This window comes from Leuciscus leuciscus (genome assembly GCF_965113295.1).
Source record: "Leuciscus leuciscus genome assembly, chromosome: 5".
NCBI classification, from domain to species: Eukaryota; Metazoa; Chordata; class Actinopteri; order Cypriniformes; family Leuciscidae; genus Leuciscus; species Leuciscus leuciscus.
The window spans coordinates 3,671,724-3,689,140 of NC_138729.1; the positions used below are offsets into that span (position 1 = coordinate 3,671,724).

Sequence of the window (17,417 nt, forward strand, 5' to 3'; positions counted from 1 at the left end):
AATAGAATAACCCATATTTGCATGTTGTCTGTACTCCAAACTCACCATGAAAGCTGGAACAACAGGCTGGGTGAACTTCATCTTAAAAGTATGGAGTAATTGTTTGTTTTCAGCATTATAGAAAGCAAGTTGGCCTGAAAAAAAACACACACACAAAGCCTTTAATAAATATCCGAGGTCACATTAACATGCTGCAGTTCTTCAGGATAGCTCACAGAAAGCATGAATGGACATGGCTGAAACTCAATCTGGAGGGATCTAATTGCACGAGTGAGAAACCTGAGGGTGGCCTATAATGTTTCCTCGGAGGAATGAAGCATGACATGAACATACAACACTCAAATAAACCACCCATAACAACACAGAAGCCTCGCCATCACAGTGAGTGCATAAAGGCAAGCCGGACATATGAAAGAATAACCTGAAAAATCGTATTTTTCTTAAAGTCCCCCTGTGGTGCAAATACAGCTTTTAATGTTGTTTACATCAATGTGTTTTTAATATGCTTTAAGACAAACCATGTGTAAATTCATAAGTCGACACCATTGCTGAGTCTTTTCTCCTTAAAACTAATTTTAATAATCAAAACTCTGTAGTTTTAAAACAATGTAATACAATGATGATTGAGAGATCCTTCCTCAAAAGCCTGAATCATGATCATATTTGAGACTCACATAACATGATTTTTCTAAAAACTTATGTATGGATAATCAAGTAAACTGAGTTGCTTCAGTCTAGTAAGTGTTCAACTTGAAATATTACTAACAATATAACAGTTATGCTCATGTTTACTTCAAAATCAGTAGATTTCAGTCACGTGAAGCACGAGCTTTTGACAATTAAACTAAAAGGCCTTTTACTTGCTGAAAAAGTCTAAACTATCAATCAGACGACATGTAGTAGATTGTGTGCAACAGGTTTTTTAATCAAAGTTTTGATAATTTAGAGACGTGTCAAATGTGATACAGTAGGCTTTAGGCTTGGTGTCCACCAAAGTGTTTTTAGCCAGCTGAAAACGCCTAGCCATGGTCGCTTGAGAGCGTTTTGGCAGCGCAGCATTTATTTTCAGTTGAGACGCTTTGCTAGCCTGTCAAGCCAGACCCATATCAAGATATTGGGTCTGGGAACTCACCATTGGCAGGGCTCAATCCGAGGGGCGGGATAAACGGTTGTCTTTCATATTGCCTCTCCACGCAATAGGATAGCGCTACAACCAACCAGAGCAACGAAGAAGGTGACGTAGTCAGAGAGATTAAACTTTTGCCGTATACGGTCGGCAAAACTCCGAACACATCTTCCTTTTTTAAGAATGACTTCAGTGCCGTTCTTTGTTCTTTTCTCAAAGAAAAGCTTAACTCCAAGTCCTCCAGAGTCACCGCCAAAGCCCATTTGAAAGACCGCTGTTTGCCAGCAACAGCCATTCTTTGTTTTCAAGTAGCAGGGAATTCACGCAGAACCGTTGCAACTCTGCCGTCATTATGTTAAGCCCGCCCACCGACTCTATACACGATGTGATTGGCCTGACTAGAGTCTGTTTTTTCCAGCTCGCAAGCCAACAGAGAGTTGCTAGACGACCCTGGCTGCAAATTACATTTGCTGCCGCTAGGGTGCGTCTAGATTTCTAGGCTAACGCTTTACTTGTTATGATACGGCATATCCGCAAAAGTGTTACAAGTATCTCATTTCACACATATTTTGTTTCTCTGTTGATTCTATATTAAAATGTCGATACAATGTAACGTATTTGTTCTGTTATTATGCTTGTTGTTGTCCTCTGTTGACGTTGTACAAGCAGAATGTGGCGGTTGGTCGGTGTGGTATTAATCCCGCCTCTCCTCCACTGTGATTGGACAGCTGAGTAAAAAGTGACAGTGATGAGCACTGCGTTTTACCCAAAGTTGAACATTCTTCAACTCTCGGCGACCGGTAAAGAACGAACGCCGGGCGCTCAGCGCTTCAGCGTGAAAAAAACACTCAGCGCCTCGTTAAGCTCATCTGTTTAAAAAACCCGGCACTCCCATTGAAAACAATTTAAAAAATACGCTAGCCACGTGAAAAAACGCTTTGGTGGACACACGGCATTAGGGTTAATAAAGCATAAAAGAACTGCTACACAGATTTTTGCCATTTTAGATCAGATTTTATACATTACCCCGATCAAAGTCACAGTAGACTCCTATGCTGTCAGGCACCGGCACATCCAAATTCTTTGCCTTGTTGTTGTGTTTGGCCGCAAATGAGGTCTGCAGCCAGTTGTTGATGTGGATACACCAGGTGGTGTTGGTCTTCCCCAACTGGTCGAATTTCCCAAGGTTTCTGTAGGCCAAACCAACACTGTAGGACTTGCAGTCTTTCTGAGGCTTCACTTCCCAGTAATGCTGCCCAGACTCTATACTCGTGTCACCTAAACATGCAGACAAACATACCAGTTTAATTACAACAGTGTCTTCGTATTATTAGAATGTCAATAAAGTGACGTTATTCCAGCAAACACGTTTGTGTAGAGATGTGTAGCAAGTGTTGTTTTCAAGTCATGTCACATTCATTTGTATAGTGCGTAAAACAGATTGTTTAAAAGCTTCACATTAATAAACAAGAAAATAATAGTGTTAATGGTGCAAAATGAATCAATTATACATGTAATTTCAGCTGTAAAGCAGCTCTACAAGTGTCATTATTCAGCTTAATTCAATTCAATTCAGTTCAATAACTGTCAATGGTTAATCAATTATGAAACACATTGAATTTCAGCTCTACAGAAGACAATAGTGTCATTATTCAGCTCAATTCATTTTAAGTGTTGTTTTCATCCAATTGTTTTAGTGCTGTTAAATCGATAATATTACTGAATATGAATTGTCTTTTAAACCCAAATGTTTATAGAGGACTAATTATGCTTTTTTTACATGTTCATCTTTCTTTAGTGTGTAATGTTGCTGTCTGAGCATGAAAAATGTTTCCAAAGTCCCTTCAGCGGGAGTTCTTCTCTATATCAGTGTCACTGTTTCTGAACTCCCTGAAACGCCTCCATTGTAGTCTTGAGTTTTCTGAACGAACACGTCACAATATTCCCCATTTAAATAATCCATACGCAGAATAAAGGGGCGGGGCCTGGTTGAGTTAGTTAGTAGTGTGTTGAAACTGGTGGTTATGGAAAGGGGCGGGACATTTCCCAAACAGACTCGAAGCGCTCGACCAATCACAACACACAGCTCCAGCCGACCAATCAGAGCACAGTGTGCTTTTCAGAAGTAGGGGCTTCATAGAGACAGGAACTAAACAGAGCGTTACTGACAGACTGGGAAGAGAGGAGCTGCAACAATGGAGAATATGAGGAAAATAATGTGTTTTTGAACATTCAAGCATAAAAACCTGTTCAAGTAGAGCCAAAAACCAAGACATTGTAAAAGGGCATAATAGGTCCTCCTTAAAAGACATGAAAAGAAATTGATCACTTGAAAAAACTTTTGGATGGCAGTGTAGACTGAAACATCTTAACATTTCTAAGGCTATTTTGGTACCCAGAACTGTGTAGGACTCTCCGGTGAAGCGGTCCCTGGCTCCTCTGGTGGCCGGTGAGCGGCTCACTGATGTTCGTTTAGGAGACGGAGTTCCACTTCTGAAATCATCATAGACACACAAACCGTCACTACACATACTGGACACACACACAATGCACACGCATCAGATGGTTTGAGTGCAGAGATAAATCATCAAAACACTAATCACACACTACTAATCCCACAACACACAGATAGAAGGGACGGGAAGAGAAGAGAAGAGAAGAGAAGAGAAGAGAAGAGAAGAGAAGAGAAGAGAAGAGAAGAGAAGAGAAGAGAAGAGACGAGAAGAGACGAGAAGAGACGAGAAGAGATGAGAAGAGATGAGAAGAGACGAGGCGAGAAGACGAGAAGAGACGAGAAGAAATGAGAAGAGACAAGGAGAGGAGAGGAGAGAAGAGAAGAGAAGAGACAAGGAGACGAGAAGAGAAGAGAAGAGAAAAGAAGAGAAGAGACAAGAAGAGAAGAGACGAGAAGAGACGAGAAGAGACGAGAAGAGACGAGGCGAGAAGAGACGAGAAGAAATGAGAAGAGACAAGGAGAGGAGAGGAGAGGAGAGAAGAGAAGAGACAAGGAGACGAGAAGAGAAGAGAAGAGAAGAGAAGAGAAGAGAAGAGAAAAGAAGAGACAAGGAGACGAGAAGAGACGAGACAAGAAGAGAAGAGACAGACGAGAAGAGACGAGAAGGGACGAGACGAGAAGAGAAGAGACAAGACAAGGAGACGAGAAGAGACAGACGAGAAGAGAAGAGACGAGACGAGACGAGACGAGACAAGGAGACGAGAAGAGAAGAGACAAGGAGACGAGAAGAGAATAGACAGACGAGAAGAGACGAGACAAGAAGAGACGAGAAGAGAAGAGACAGACAAGAAGAGAAGAGACAAGGAGACGAGAAGAGAAGAGACAGACTAGAAGAGACGAGACAAGAAGAGACGAGAAGAGAAGAGACGAGATGAGAAGAGACGAGACAAGGAGACGAGAAGAGACGAGACGAGAAGAGACAGACGAGACAAGGAGACGAGAAGAGAAGAGAAGAGACAAGGAGACGAGAAGAGAAGAGACAGACGAGAAGAGATGAGACAAGAAGAGACGAGAAGAGAAGAGACGAGATGAGAAGAGACGAGACAAGGAGACGAGAAGAGAAGAGACAAGACAAGGAGACGAGAAGAGAAGAGACGAGACGAGAAGAGAAGAGACGAGAAGAGACAAGACAAGGAGACGAGAAGAGAAGAGACGAGACGAGACAAGAAGAGACGAGAAGAGAAGAGACGAGATGAGAAGAGACGAGACAAGGAGACGAGAAGAGACGAGACGAGAAGAGACAGACGAGACAAGGAGACGAGAAGAGAAGAGACAAGGAGACGAGAAGAGACAGACGAGAAGAGATGAGACAAGAAGAGACGAGAAGAGAAGAGACGAGATGAGAAGAGACGAGACAAGGAGACGAGAAGAGACGAGAAGAGACGAGAAGAGACAAGACAAGGAGACGAGAAGAGAAGAGACGAGAAGAGAAGAGACAGACGAGAAGAGACGAGATGAGACGAGACGAGACAAGGAGACGAGAAGAGAAGAGACAAGGAGACGAGAAGAGAAGAGACAGACGAGAAGAGAAGAGATGAGACAAGAAGAGACGAGAAGAGAAGAGACGAGATGAGAAGAGACGAGACAAGGAGACGAGAAGAGAAGAGACGAGAAGAGACAAGACAAGGAGACGAGAAGAGAAGAGACAGACGAGAAGAGAAGAGACGAGACGAGAAGAGACGAAAAGAGAAGAGACGAGAAGAGACGAGAAGAGAAGAGACGAGAAGAGACGAGAAGAGACGAGACGAGAAGAGACGAGAAGAGAAGAGACGAGAAGAGACAGACGAGAAGAGACGAGAAGAGAAGAGACGAGAAGAGACGAGAAGAGACAGACGAGAAGAGACGAGAAGAGAAGAGACGAGAAGAGAAGAGACGAGACGAGACGAGAAGAGACGAGAAGAGACGAGACGAGAAGAGAAGAGAAGAGACAGACGAGATGAGAAGAGATGAGAAGAGAAGAGAAGAGAAGAGAAGAGAAGAGAAGAGAAGAGAAGAGAAGAGAAGAGAAGAGAAGAGAAGAGAAGAGAAGAGAAGAGAAGAGACGAGAACACTTTAATTTAGTTATCAAACACGGCACGTCCCTGTTTGTTAGGGCTGGGTATTGACACAAATTTCACAATTTGATTAGTTTTAAATTCACATGCTTGCGATTCAGATCAGATCCTGATAAGATTTAATACCGATTCACATGTCAGTACAGTGTCAAATTGCTGTAAACTATACAGCAACCTGTCAGTCAGTATATTAATATTAAAGACATTTAAGTATACATATTATGTTTACAAACGTTTAAAATTACATGGTACAATTGAGTAAGTACTACAGTTACGCAACATTATAAAGTAACAAACGGTATTTGTTGTTTGAATTTTGTAATAAAATGTACATAATATGAAATCCAAGACTTTGTTTCATAAAGCAACAAAGCACTCAACTTATTGCAATTTATTGGATGGCGGACAATGTTTGGTCAAGTTTGGTTTACACATCAACTGAAAACAGCGCAGCACAAAATATTTAAGAATCTATATCAGTTAATCAAAACGAGAATTGATTATAATCGGGAAATTTATATTTTCAACCCAACCCTACTGTTCGTGATGGTGGTGGGAACAAACTATGGAAAATCTGGAGAGATTCATGAAAAAAAGCAATGCGTAACATGTTAGCCACAGTAGCACAAATGATGCAATGCTACTCAAATAGTTTAATGCAACAAAAACCAAAAACACCAAAAAAGGCTTCTATGTCTCTTAATAATTTGAACAATAATGGCTGTGCAGACTATGAATGGCTATTATAGAGCAATTACGCAACACTACAGGCAATTGATTGTGTATTTTGTAGTGTACTTGATATAGAATTCAACAAAGTGCACAAATAAGTGTATTTTCATTGAAGCATGATTAAGGAATGATTAATTCCTTTCCCTTCCTCCATTAGCCATCTGTAAGATCCCACACGTCAGCAAAAGAACAGCTGGCCGGTGAAGGACGACCCAAACAAAAGACATTTAAAAACGTCCTAAAAGACTGAGCATTATCTCAAGATACTTAGCAACATACCAGATGCTTTAGTTTCAAAGCATGACAGGTGTAATTTCATGCAAAATTGATGTAGTTCAGTGCACTTTGTTTGCCGTAATGAAATGACTGATGAGAAAAGCATAAAAGCGGTGATTTCAGGCGAACGCTTACTCACCACAGTCATAAGGATGTGAGCATGGAAAAGCAACTTTATATTTAGTATTAAGTTGAATTAAAAGTTGCACAACCCAAATTTAGGTCATCATTTGAAAACATTTCAAGAAATGGCAAAGTTTGAAAGAGGGAAGTGATAGAAAAGGTGTTAAGTACAGGTTACATTTTTGGTCAGAATCATCATAATAATAATACAAAAATATATCAGATCTTTCTATATATTCTACTTTCAGTAACACAAGTGGCACATGCAAAATCCGTAATCAATACAAGAGCACTCAGTTTAGAAACACAGAAAACCCCTTTAGAAGAACAGACACTCCATAAATAAGGATCACACATAAATTATTTAGAGAATTCTTTTAATTCAGCACTAATTAAGTAGGTAATGTGTGAAGATACTGTATTAAAGCCGTGATCTGTGATCCTTTTTCATGCAGTGCTTTGCTCAGATCAGTGTCAGTGAACACACAGCCCGTAGAGGAGCTCTAGGTAAGCCAGCGGTCGGTTCAGTGCGCTCAGAGAGAGAGAGCTAAAGGCCAACGCTAACAGACACACGGTCACCTGGACATATTCTTCAGATTGGTGAAATGTGCACTGCTGATTGGTAGAAAGGAAAGAACAAGAGCAGGGAGTTATCAGGGATGCATCGACATCTAGGACTGATAAGCCGATGATGCTTTTTAACTTATTGCCAATAACTGATAAATGTGACCCTGGATCACAAAACCAGTCACATGTCACACGGGTATATTTGTGGCAATAGCCAACAATACATTGTATAGGTCAAAATTATAGATTTTTCTCTTATGCCAAAAATCATTAGGATATTAAGTAAAGATCATGTTCCATGAAGATATTTTGTAAATTTCCTATCGTAAATATATAAAACATTTATTTTTGTGAGAGAATGCAGCACAATCGCCAACATAAATAACTTTTTGGTATAAACCAAACTTTAAAGGAGATTTCTTCAATGTTTAGATTTTTTTGCACCCTCAGATTCCAGATTTTCAAATAGTATCTCGGCCAAATATTCTCCTGTCCTAACAAACCATACATCAACGGAAAGCTTATTTATTCAGCTTTCATGTGATGCATAAATCTCAATCTCAAAAAATTGACCCGTGTGACTGGTTTTGTGGTCCAGGGTCACAAATGGCAGATTTTAAAATTCTACACTGTTTTTGAAATTCGATCAAATGTTTATTTATAAAGCACAATTTAAAAACAACCGAAGTTGACCAACTTACAAGTTTGTACAAGTACAAAACAAATAGTAATTTATTTTAAATTAAATTAATTTAAAAAATAAATAATTTAAAACACTATAAACTACATATTAAATGCTAAATTACAGAGTTATAATGTATAGTAATAAAAATAGATATATTTATTTTGAGATTTGCTAAAGACTCATTTCAACAGTAATTAAAGTACCAGTGTTCTGTGGAGATTAATTATAAGTGAGCTTTACATAACAGCAAAGACGGACGTCTGTAAAGTATATCGGCGATTTGCACAGGATAAGTGTAAAAACAGAGATGAGCGTCTCCTGCTTTTCTTATTAGGTTTTATAAAGGGTAAAGAAGGCTGCAGTCTGGAAAAAGTTCAGAATGGTCAATTTGGATGGGATTAAAATGACAGAGAAGGTTAGTAATTATTCACATTATCATATCAGTGTATTATTACAGTATTACTTATATACTATAGTATATATAGTATATTTTTAATGAGCTTAAATTTTAGTTGTAGTAATTTTAGTACTTCAACAGACACTTATTTCAGTCATTTCAGTTTAATTTCTAATTTTCATTTAAATTGAAGATTTTTTCATCTAATAATTATATTTTATTTTATTACATCTTTATTTCAATTATTAAAATGATTTAGGTAACATTAACAGCGCTGTAGTACATTACACTCCGGATAGGGCTTTACACTAACTTATGTTTTTATTAATAAATCTACTAACACACACCACATCACATATCGTCACTGTCGGGCGGAAACCTCGTGTCTCCATAAAACGCTACTTTTCAGGAAATGAAAAAAAACACTGTCTTTTTTAAATAATTAAACATCACATTGTCAAAGCTGATATTGTGGCATAATTTATGGTCAGACAGTTGAATGTGTCATTATATTATTAACATTGTAGCAAAATCAAGTTCAAATGGAGTTACAAGGTTTTTGACCACCGAATTTCAGGTAATTTCGGACGTACGTGTGTTGTCCATCATTAGAACAGCTGTATCTGAGACAGAAAAGGCATCGCATTACGTTTTCAAAAACGTTCAGGTTATGAAGTTTATTGTAGCTATGTGGGTGAAAATACAGTACTTTTTCAAACAACCAGTTCTTTATGTATCATTGCATTGCAAACAAGCAGTGATGAAGTGTGTGCAGCGGTGTGGGCGGAGTTATGAGGTTTGACTGACAGTTTGAGTATCCAATGGAGTATCCAACCTTTTCAAGCACTTTTTAATATTTTTCATTGCTTAGATATTTGTAAAACCCACAGGCAGACGTAAAGGGTGACCAATAGTAATGATTTATGAATAAAAAAGACTAAATATGGAGATCCGAGGTCTCCGCCCGACAGCGGCGACATTCATGTCTATGTCTGCTAACTCAGAAATTGAGAGTGCAAAAACATGTTTGTTTAATCTCATCCACGGCTGATTCAATGAAAGAACGAATGCTGTATTTTAAACTTCTTACCTGCCCTTGTTCTCCTTCCCTTTGACTTTGCTGTCTAGGCCTTTTCCTCCCTGCGGATCCCATTCGACGCCCCGGTCCTCCACCTTCAGATTCAGATGAGATGACGTGGAGTCAAAGCTGAAGTTAAATGCTAACACAGAGAGACACAACCATCAATATCACAGAAGTACTAATAGGACAATTCAGTAACATTCCTTTTTACAAATAAAACCACTGTCAAAAGTTTGGGGTCTATAAGGTTGTGAAATATTATAGCTTTCATTTTATAATGTTTGAATATATTCTAAAATGTAATTTATTTCTGTGATGATAAAGCTGAATTTTCATCATCATTACTCCAGTCTTCAGTGTCACATGATCCCTCAGAGATCATTCTAATATGATGATTTGCTGCTCAAGAAACTTTTATGATTGTTATCAATGTTGAAACATTAATATTTTTGAGGAAACTGAGCAGGACACATTTTTTCAGGATTCTTTGATGAATATAGAGTTCAAAAGAACAGCATAATAAATGTCTCTACTGTCACGTTTAAAAAAAAATCTGACCCCATACCTTTGAAAAAACACACAAACACATATGCATATATATATATATAATGATTTTACATAATTTAACACACAACCCTACCTCTAGTTTCCAAGGTGACCGGGTCCGAATAATCACCTGCGGCTGCTTTGTTACATGCTCGTACCCGGAAGTTCATGAATTTGGAGTCAAATCTTAACCCTGCCGAATGAATAGAATAGACCGTTTTCCTTGTGCATAAAAGTGAGAAATGTAGAATATTATAAACAAGGTCATGAAAAGCAGCACATAACTGCTCATTTTATTAGCGTTAACTAAAACTTTTCAAAATTTTCATTACTTGAAATAAAACAAACATTAGCTAAAATTATTTAGCTTAATTTTAGTTTAGTTAAACTTCATAAACACTATAAGATATATAAAAAAAACTAATAAAAATGACAAAAACAAAAATCTAAATTAACAAAAATTTAAATAAACAATAAAATCGAATTCAAAATATGAACAAAACCTATAATAGTATGCATATTATTATTATATTATTTTCAGGGAAACGCACGGCTAAAGTAGTTCCAGGCAGCTGACAACAGCAAAAGAACCAAAACCCACAATGACACTGATCGAGCAAAAACAATTTAGTAAACAATAGGATAAAAACGTCAAATTATTTCCATGTTTTTTGCCACAAACTTTACTCTCTTTCTCCCGCTCGAACAAACACACACACACACACACAGTAAAGACACACACTCACACAGAAACGTGTTGTCAGCGCTGCTCTGATGATTTTATCAGTAAAATAGTTTAGCAACTTAAAACTACATGACATTTCTCATTAGTGAGGTAATAATGGCGCTGTTCTTGAAGCAGATAAACTTACAGTTTCGCTATTAGTAGAGATGCACAGACTCAGGTAATTCACACACGCTTAATCAATCTCTCTCTATAACTGCATTAATAACTTGATTAGTCTGCTATCAGTGGCTCAAGCCTCCATTTCTAGCTCTAAAATGACGCTTTGGATTAAGCAACGGAGGCATGGGATGAGATGCATAAGAAATGACTCCTACATGCAAGAGTGTTTAAAGGACAAAAACCTGACAAATGTTTTGAAATACAACATCTGAACATTGTCTTGAGTTGTGGTAACCGTAGAATAAGCAGAATAATTGACTTGTATTATAAGATTGGGCCGTTGAATTATTGAAAATAATGCACACCCGAGCTGTAACGGCCATGATGCACCACGCATCAATTATTCCTTACATCAACTGTGCTAAAGCAACTCTGCAGCTGCACAATGCCATCAGCACCTTGTAGTGTGTGTTCAGTGGTCTTGATGTCGTCCAGCACCTCCCAGCACTGCTCGTCCTTCACACGCGGCAGACCCTCGTGGCTGGTCTTTCTGTACTCTAAGATGTAATGGTCGATCTTGCTGTCCTCCATCGGCATTCTCCAGCTTACGGTCACCTCATTATCCATCACCAGACAGTCCCCGAGCACGATCTCTGGGGCTCTTGGCACTAAGTGGGGAAGATCACAACAGCACACTGAGCGTTTTCATCCATACTGACTGAATCACCTTGAACTGCATGATTGTGGATAAACTGAGAATCACTTTTTTGTGTGTTTCAAATAGAGAGCATGAGTTTCCCATGATTCTGAGCAGACGACTACACAAAATAACATGTCATTTTTTGGAGGTTCTGACAAAATGCTAATTGCTGCAGTGTTTTTAAAATAGTTTTAAAAAATCGGGTTGAGTGAATGATTCAATGACTCACTCATAAAGACTGGATGAATCAGCTTTTTTTAACGCATCTCTTGAATGAATGATTCAATGACAAATATATATTTTTAACAGTCACTTGTTGCCACTTAATGATGTAATTGATACAATCTTTATATTTGAAGCATTAATTGACCATTTGCGCGGTTACTTCCTGGTTTTCGATCAGCCAGCTTGGGCATTTCCGGTGAACTCTTAGCTGTCCTTCTGTACATCTACACTAAACCATCAATGGTTGACTTTTTAATGTTGTATTTATATTTTCATGCAGTAATCACACATACCTAATTTGCCATTAAACCAGTTTTATTGACGTGAAGCTAATGGGAACGTTTGAATAAGAAACACAGTGTCTGTAATTGGACACACACACACCAGCACTTAAAATGTTATCTTTAATGTGATGACCAAAAACATAATTATTTCATCCTTCTGAGATTGTCCCTATTTGTAAAACTGAACGTTTCAAGATGTAGGAAATCCAACATTTCATAGGAAACACTTTTATTTTAAAAAATACATTAATCACCACTATAACCTGTAGATGGCGGCAGAAGAGCATTTATTGGCTCATATTAGCCATTGCCTGTAATATTTTTTCACTTAGTTTCACTTTTGAAAAAACATTAAACATTATAAAATCACTAGGTTTATTAGTCAAGGTTTATTAGTTTCATTTTGTCAAGGTGAAGTATGAAGTACTCACAAAAGTCTCATGAAAAACAGTAACTTTTCTTTCGAATGAATTACACTGAAAGCGAGCACTTCTATAATCACAGAAGCTGTCCGTCAGTGCAGCGCAAGCTCAATGATTTCAGCACACTAGTGAAAACTCCCATTTTGTTCAATGAATCTAACTAAAGTGCACAACAGATCTTCAATTTACAGGGTTGATGCTTTTTTCACACCAAAGTGTGAAAACTGATGGTTGAATTGAATTTTGCTGAGTAGGAACACTGAGAGACGTGTCTTTTTTGTGTCATCTTACGTTTAAATAACTAAACTAATGCTAGGTCTGACTATTTAAGTGACTATATTCTGATTATAAACTAAGCATTACACTATTGATGTTCTTAAAGCTACCTCAGGACATTGAAGATACCACCACACCAACAAACAACATTTTAACCGGAAGTTTTCCAGCTGGCTTTTATATTTTTGCGGATGTTCTTACGAATGTTCTGTGCATATGGTCAATTTACTTTTAAAAGATGATTTACTCAATTTTGATCGCAGACATCAGTCTTCATATACCATCTATAAACTTTTATACCAGTACTTCTGTGATATATTAATAGATATATAGACAGAAATATTAATACTGTTGTGGTTGAAAATACTGTTTGTGAAGGAAGGAAAATAAACTAGTTGCTAATTAAGGAAATTAGAGATTTTATTATAAAATGTGCTTTTTACCAACTAGCCTCATTATATTTAGCAGACTGAATAGGTCCAGTAGAGTAAATTATATTGTTATCTCTCAAACCTGGACAAATTGAGTGCAACTCACATAGCCGTTCACAATTAACAAAGACTATTGGATAGTTATTATCCAACATGATGGAAAATATGCTTTCCAACTAATGTAAATCAATATTTACATAGTATAATAGTAGTAAATGCATCTCTCTCACACGTGTCCCGCATTGTTGTAGGACGTAGATGTGATTTTGCAGGACAGAGTAATAACCAGGTTATCACATTAATAGAGTTATTCTATTTATATATATTAAAATATGTTCTAAAATCATGTTGTGTGTGTGAGATCATCTCGTATCCTAAATAACCTGTTAAAGACCCTCGTCCAAAGATAACATCCAGTCGTAAATAACACCACTCTTCACTTGCTCTATTGCAGTTACACAGTACGGTAACTCTGATCCTCTCTGCTTGTGTTAAAAGCACAGATCTGTCATTGGCTATATTCACTATATTTTTAGCAGCTGATGCTATTTCATAAGGGAAATTCTGCAGATGTCAGAATGTGCCAGACAATGTTGAAAGGTCAGGAAATCAGAAAATGTGTGGTGTTAAATCTCCACACATTTAACATTGACATAGATTCTGTATTTTTGTAAGTTTGCAAATAATGTGTCACGTTCATTTATGCATGTCATTCGAGCAAGAAGAATTTTGCAACGTTGCACACATTTTAGGATGATCAAACTTACAACTATGTAAGAAATATCCAATCAATGCACTGAGAATTTTAACTGTTAAAATGATGTTGAATATTTTTATCTGATCTAACCATATCGAGTTTTGACATCGCAGAAATTAGCTCTCAATGAAGGCTAAATCTCCAAAAAATATAATTTATATATTATATATATATATTATTTTATTTTTTTATTTTGCTTTTTGAAGAGAAAGACAAAACTGAATTCAAATCACATTTATACAACATTTCAAACTTGTCTTCTCATTTTACATTACATTACTTAACAATACCTCCCCCACCCTATTTTCTCCCAAAAATTAAACCATGGAAAGGGAGAATAAAAAATAAAAATAAAAAAAAACTATTGTAAAGTACCTTTGTTTCTGATTGACCAAATCGTGCTCCAAATTATTTTTTAATGAATACCAGGCAATGGAACAATATCTGTGCAAATATTAAACTGGCACAGTCTGGGAAGATTACCTGGGAATGTCAGTTTAAGAAAATGAATATTCATGAAATGTGTCATTTGGTGTCATAAGGACACAGAAGCAGAGAGATACTTAAACGCAGAGACTTATATCAGGGGTCGTCAAATGTAAAGGTGGCTCATCATGAGTGATGAAGCAGAAAGATTTAGCAGAAAAGTTGATATCTACTGAAGCATTTAGAAAGCCAATCAGAAATGCACTACCTGAATCCTCTTCCTGAACTGTAATATCAGAGCTGAGAGGGGTGTTATTTTTCAGTGATATTTTTAAAATGCTGACGAAATTTGGTGCATTTGTAGACCTGTGAGCCAGAGTGACTCACAAAAGAGCAGAGTCATCATGACACATCCAAACCACAAGAGCAGATGAGCAAGAAGTCAGTGCGCTCACCCTATATGATGAACCACAATATATCAGTAGAGCTCATCATATCACATGCAAATACAATCTAATATATTGATTATTTTGATTGTGCAATTTTAAGACTTCGGGCCAGAACTACTGAAGAAATGCAGGGAAACATTAGTGCTGAAAATGCATGGACAGGGTTATTTTTGCGGCTGACCTTATTGCATATGCATTTGTAGGAATTTCCCATTTCCCTTTCAGACATAAAATTGTATTGACAGTATTTAAATTAATCATGCAACGTGATTTACTAAAGCTTGCGCTAGTCAATTTACTGGTATTTGTGGCATTATTGTGTGGTAGAAGGGAGGGAATTCTCTCCACTCGTCTTCATTTATTTAATATGCCAGAGTAAGACGTTATCCGAACATATCGTTTGCCAAGCCACGTGATTTTTTATGTACTTCACATGTGTTGTTAGCAGAAAACCTACACCTGAATATCCTCGACCCTATGCTGATATGAGCTGCTCTTCATAGATTGTGTTGGTCATCATAATTAATTAATGAATGAATGAGCTACTGCATCTGTTCTTTAATTTGCACATTATCCGTAAATCTGGCCCTTAAACTCAAAATCACGAAACAAATGCTTTTTTAGGTAATTTGCCAGCAATGCATCTTTAATTAATTTAAAGTGCCCCTATTATGCTATTTTAAAGTTTCCTAATGTTGTTTCGGAGTCTCCTACAACAGGTTTACATGCATCAAAGGTCAAAAAACTGTTTAATATGCTCATAATATCCATTTGCACATCACCACATTTTCAATGATTCTCAAACGACTCGTCAGATGAATCAATCTCTCTAAATCCCTCCTTTCCGTGAGCTACTCTGCTCTGATTGGCCAGACAGCTCAGTCTGTTGTGATTGGTCTACATGCCCATTGCCATAACAACGTCAGCTCTGCTTGTCCTGAGGCTTCCTACACCGTAAACTAAACACAGTAACGAACAATGACGTCGATTTTTACCATATCAAGGCGAGCACGAGTCTGATGATGAAACATTGGAAGAACTGTCCATTCAACCCGAACCTCCATCGCAAGGACGACTCTAGTAGGACGTTTCAGTGATACACTACTCAGTTTGAGGTACATTATGGGATGTTGCAACTGTAATTCCTCACCATCAGCATTAACAAGTGCATGTCCATCAACAAACTGATTATTTTACTTATACTTATTATTTACAGAGTATGTTTCTAATTTATTGCGGTGAACATGTGGAAACTGTATCAATAACAGTGCATACATTAGCCGAGCTCTAGCGTGAATGACTGTAACATAAACAAATCTTGCTCCATGCTTAATCTTTCCTCAAAGTAGTGAGAACGACAGACAATCTGCATTAATAGACACAGTTATAGGTAATAGTGACCCACAACAGCAGAAGTATTTCATTAAGACAGTAATAACGTGAGTTAACCAGTTAGCAGGAGACCTACACAATATAAAACTCAAAACTAAGTATTTTGAACACCATCTTTCAAGAGCAAGCGGTTTGTGAATCCTGCATTGAACTCTGAGATTTAAGAAGCAGTCGTCAGTGAAATAAAGGGAACACAGCAAAAGTGTAGGATTATACTGCTGTGATACCGTGGTAAAGATGAATTTTAACCCCTGATTCTTCACATGCTCGTCCTTGGGCAGTGTTGTAGAGCACAGCGTCTTCTCGACATGATCCACAGGAGTCAGCTGCCGGTTTGAGGTTCAAGTTTTCCCTGGTGTCTGCGTGCGCAATATGCTAATGTTTTGTCTCGACGTCACAACGAAACGGATTATGACTCGTTTGAAAAACGATTCATTTCATTGACTCAGAGTCGACTCTTACTTTTGAAAGACAATAACTTTATATACGCGGTGAACTCTCAGATTTAAAACTTTTCAGGATGTTTTCATTCACTTAGAGCTGCGTTACACACTACATGAAAGGTCATTTTCAAAAATCCATAATAGGGGCCCTTTAATGCGATATAGGTTGTATACCGGGCCTATTGCATGAATACCTGGGAAAAGGAACACATACATACCTGTAGTTTTCAAATAAGCCTGAAATACTTGATTAGCTGGATTAGGTGCGTTTAATTAGAGTTTAATCTAAATTCTAGGACTTTGGCCCTGTTTCGCACCCCTGTGTTAGATTCTTCTATCACGGGTTTAGTGACTAAGATGCAGATGGTGGACGCTGAGTTGGTGGCTGAAAGGTTGTAGGTTCAAACTCAAGAGGGGTTGATCCGGTAATACAAGCAGCGAAATAACCAGTTAGTAATTAATGAACTCACCGGGGAGGAACTTGAGGCCCTGCAGCATCTGTCTCTCCTGACTGAAGTCCACCATCAGGTGCGTCATGTTATCTGTGGCTTTGGGCTTCATAGTCAAGCGGAAGGCAGGAGCCATTGTGACCCTACAAGAGCAAAATAATAAGAGTATGGTTATTTGATATATATAACTTTATAAAACAGTTAGTTCCAATCC

At 37.8% G+C, this 17,417-nt stretch overlaps 1 protein-coding gene across 4 annotated transcripts in view; it reads right to left on the reverse strand.

Moving 5' to 3' along the window:
* Positions 1-17,417, reverse strand: part of fsd1l (fibronectin type III and SPRY domain containing 1-like) — a 53,950-nt gene that overhangs the window by 3,836 nt on the left and 32,697 nt on the right. The window contains exons 6-13 of one of the 4 annotated variants that reach the window (XM_082170537.1): positions 17,225-17,346; positions 11,408-11,617; positions 10,197-10,295; positions 9,566-9,695; positions 7,406-7,438; positions 3,522-3,619; positions 2,153-2,404; positions 46-134 (exon numbers count right to left, since the gene is read on the reverse strand). In XM_082170537.1, the coding sequence (XP_082026663.1) occupies positions 46-134; positions 2,153-2,404; positions 3,522-3,619; positions 7,406-7,438; positions 9,566-9,695; positions 10,197-10,295; positions 11,408-11,617; positions 17,225-17,346 (1,033 nt within the window). Of the gene's footprint in view, positions 1-45; positions 135-2,152; positions 2,405-3,521; positions 3,620-7,405; positions 7,442-9,565; positions 9,696-10,196; positions 10,296-11,407; positions 11,618-17,224; positions 17,347-17,417 lie in introns of all 4 variants that reach the window. The other 3 variants (XM_082170536.1, XM_082170539.1, XM_082170538.1) reach the window with 3 other exon arrangements.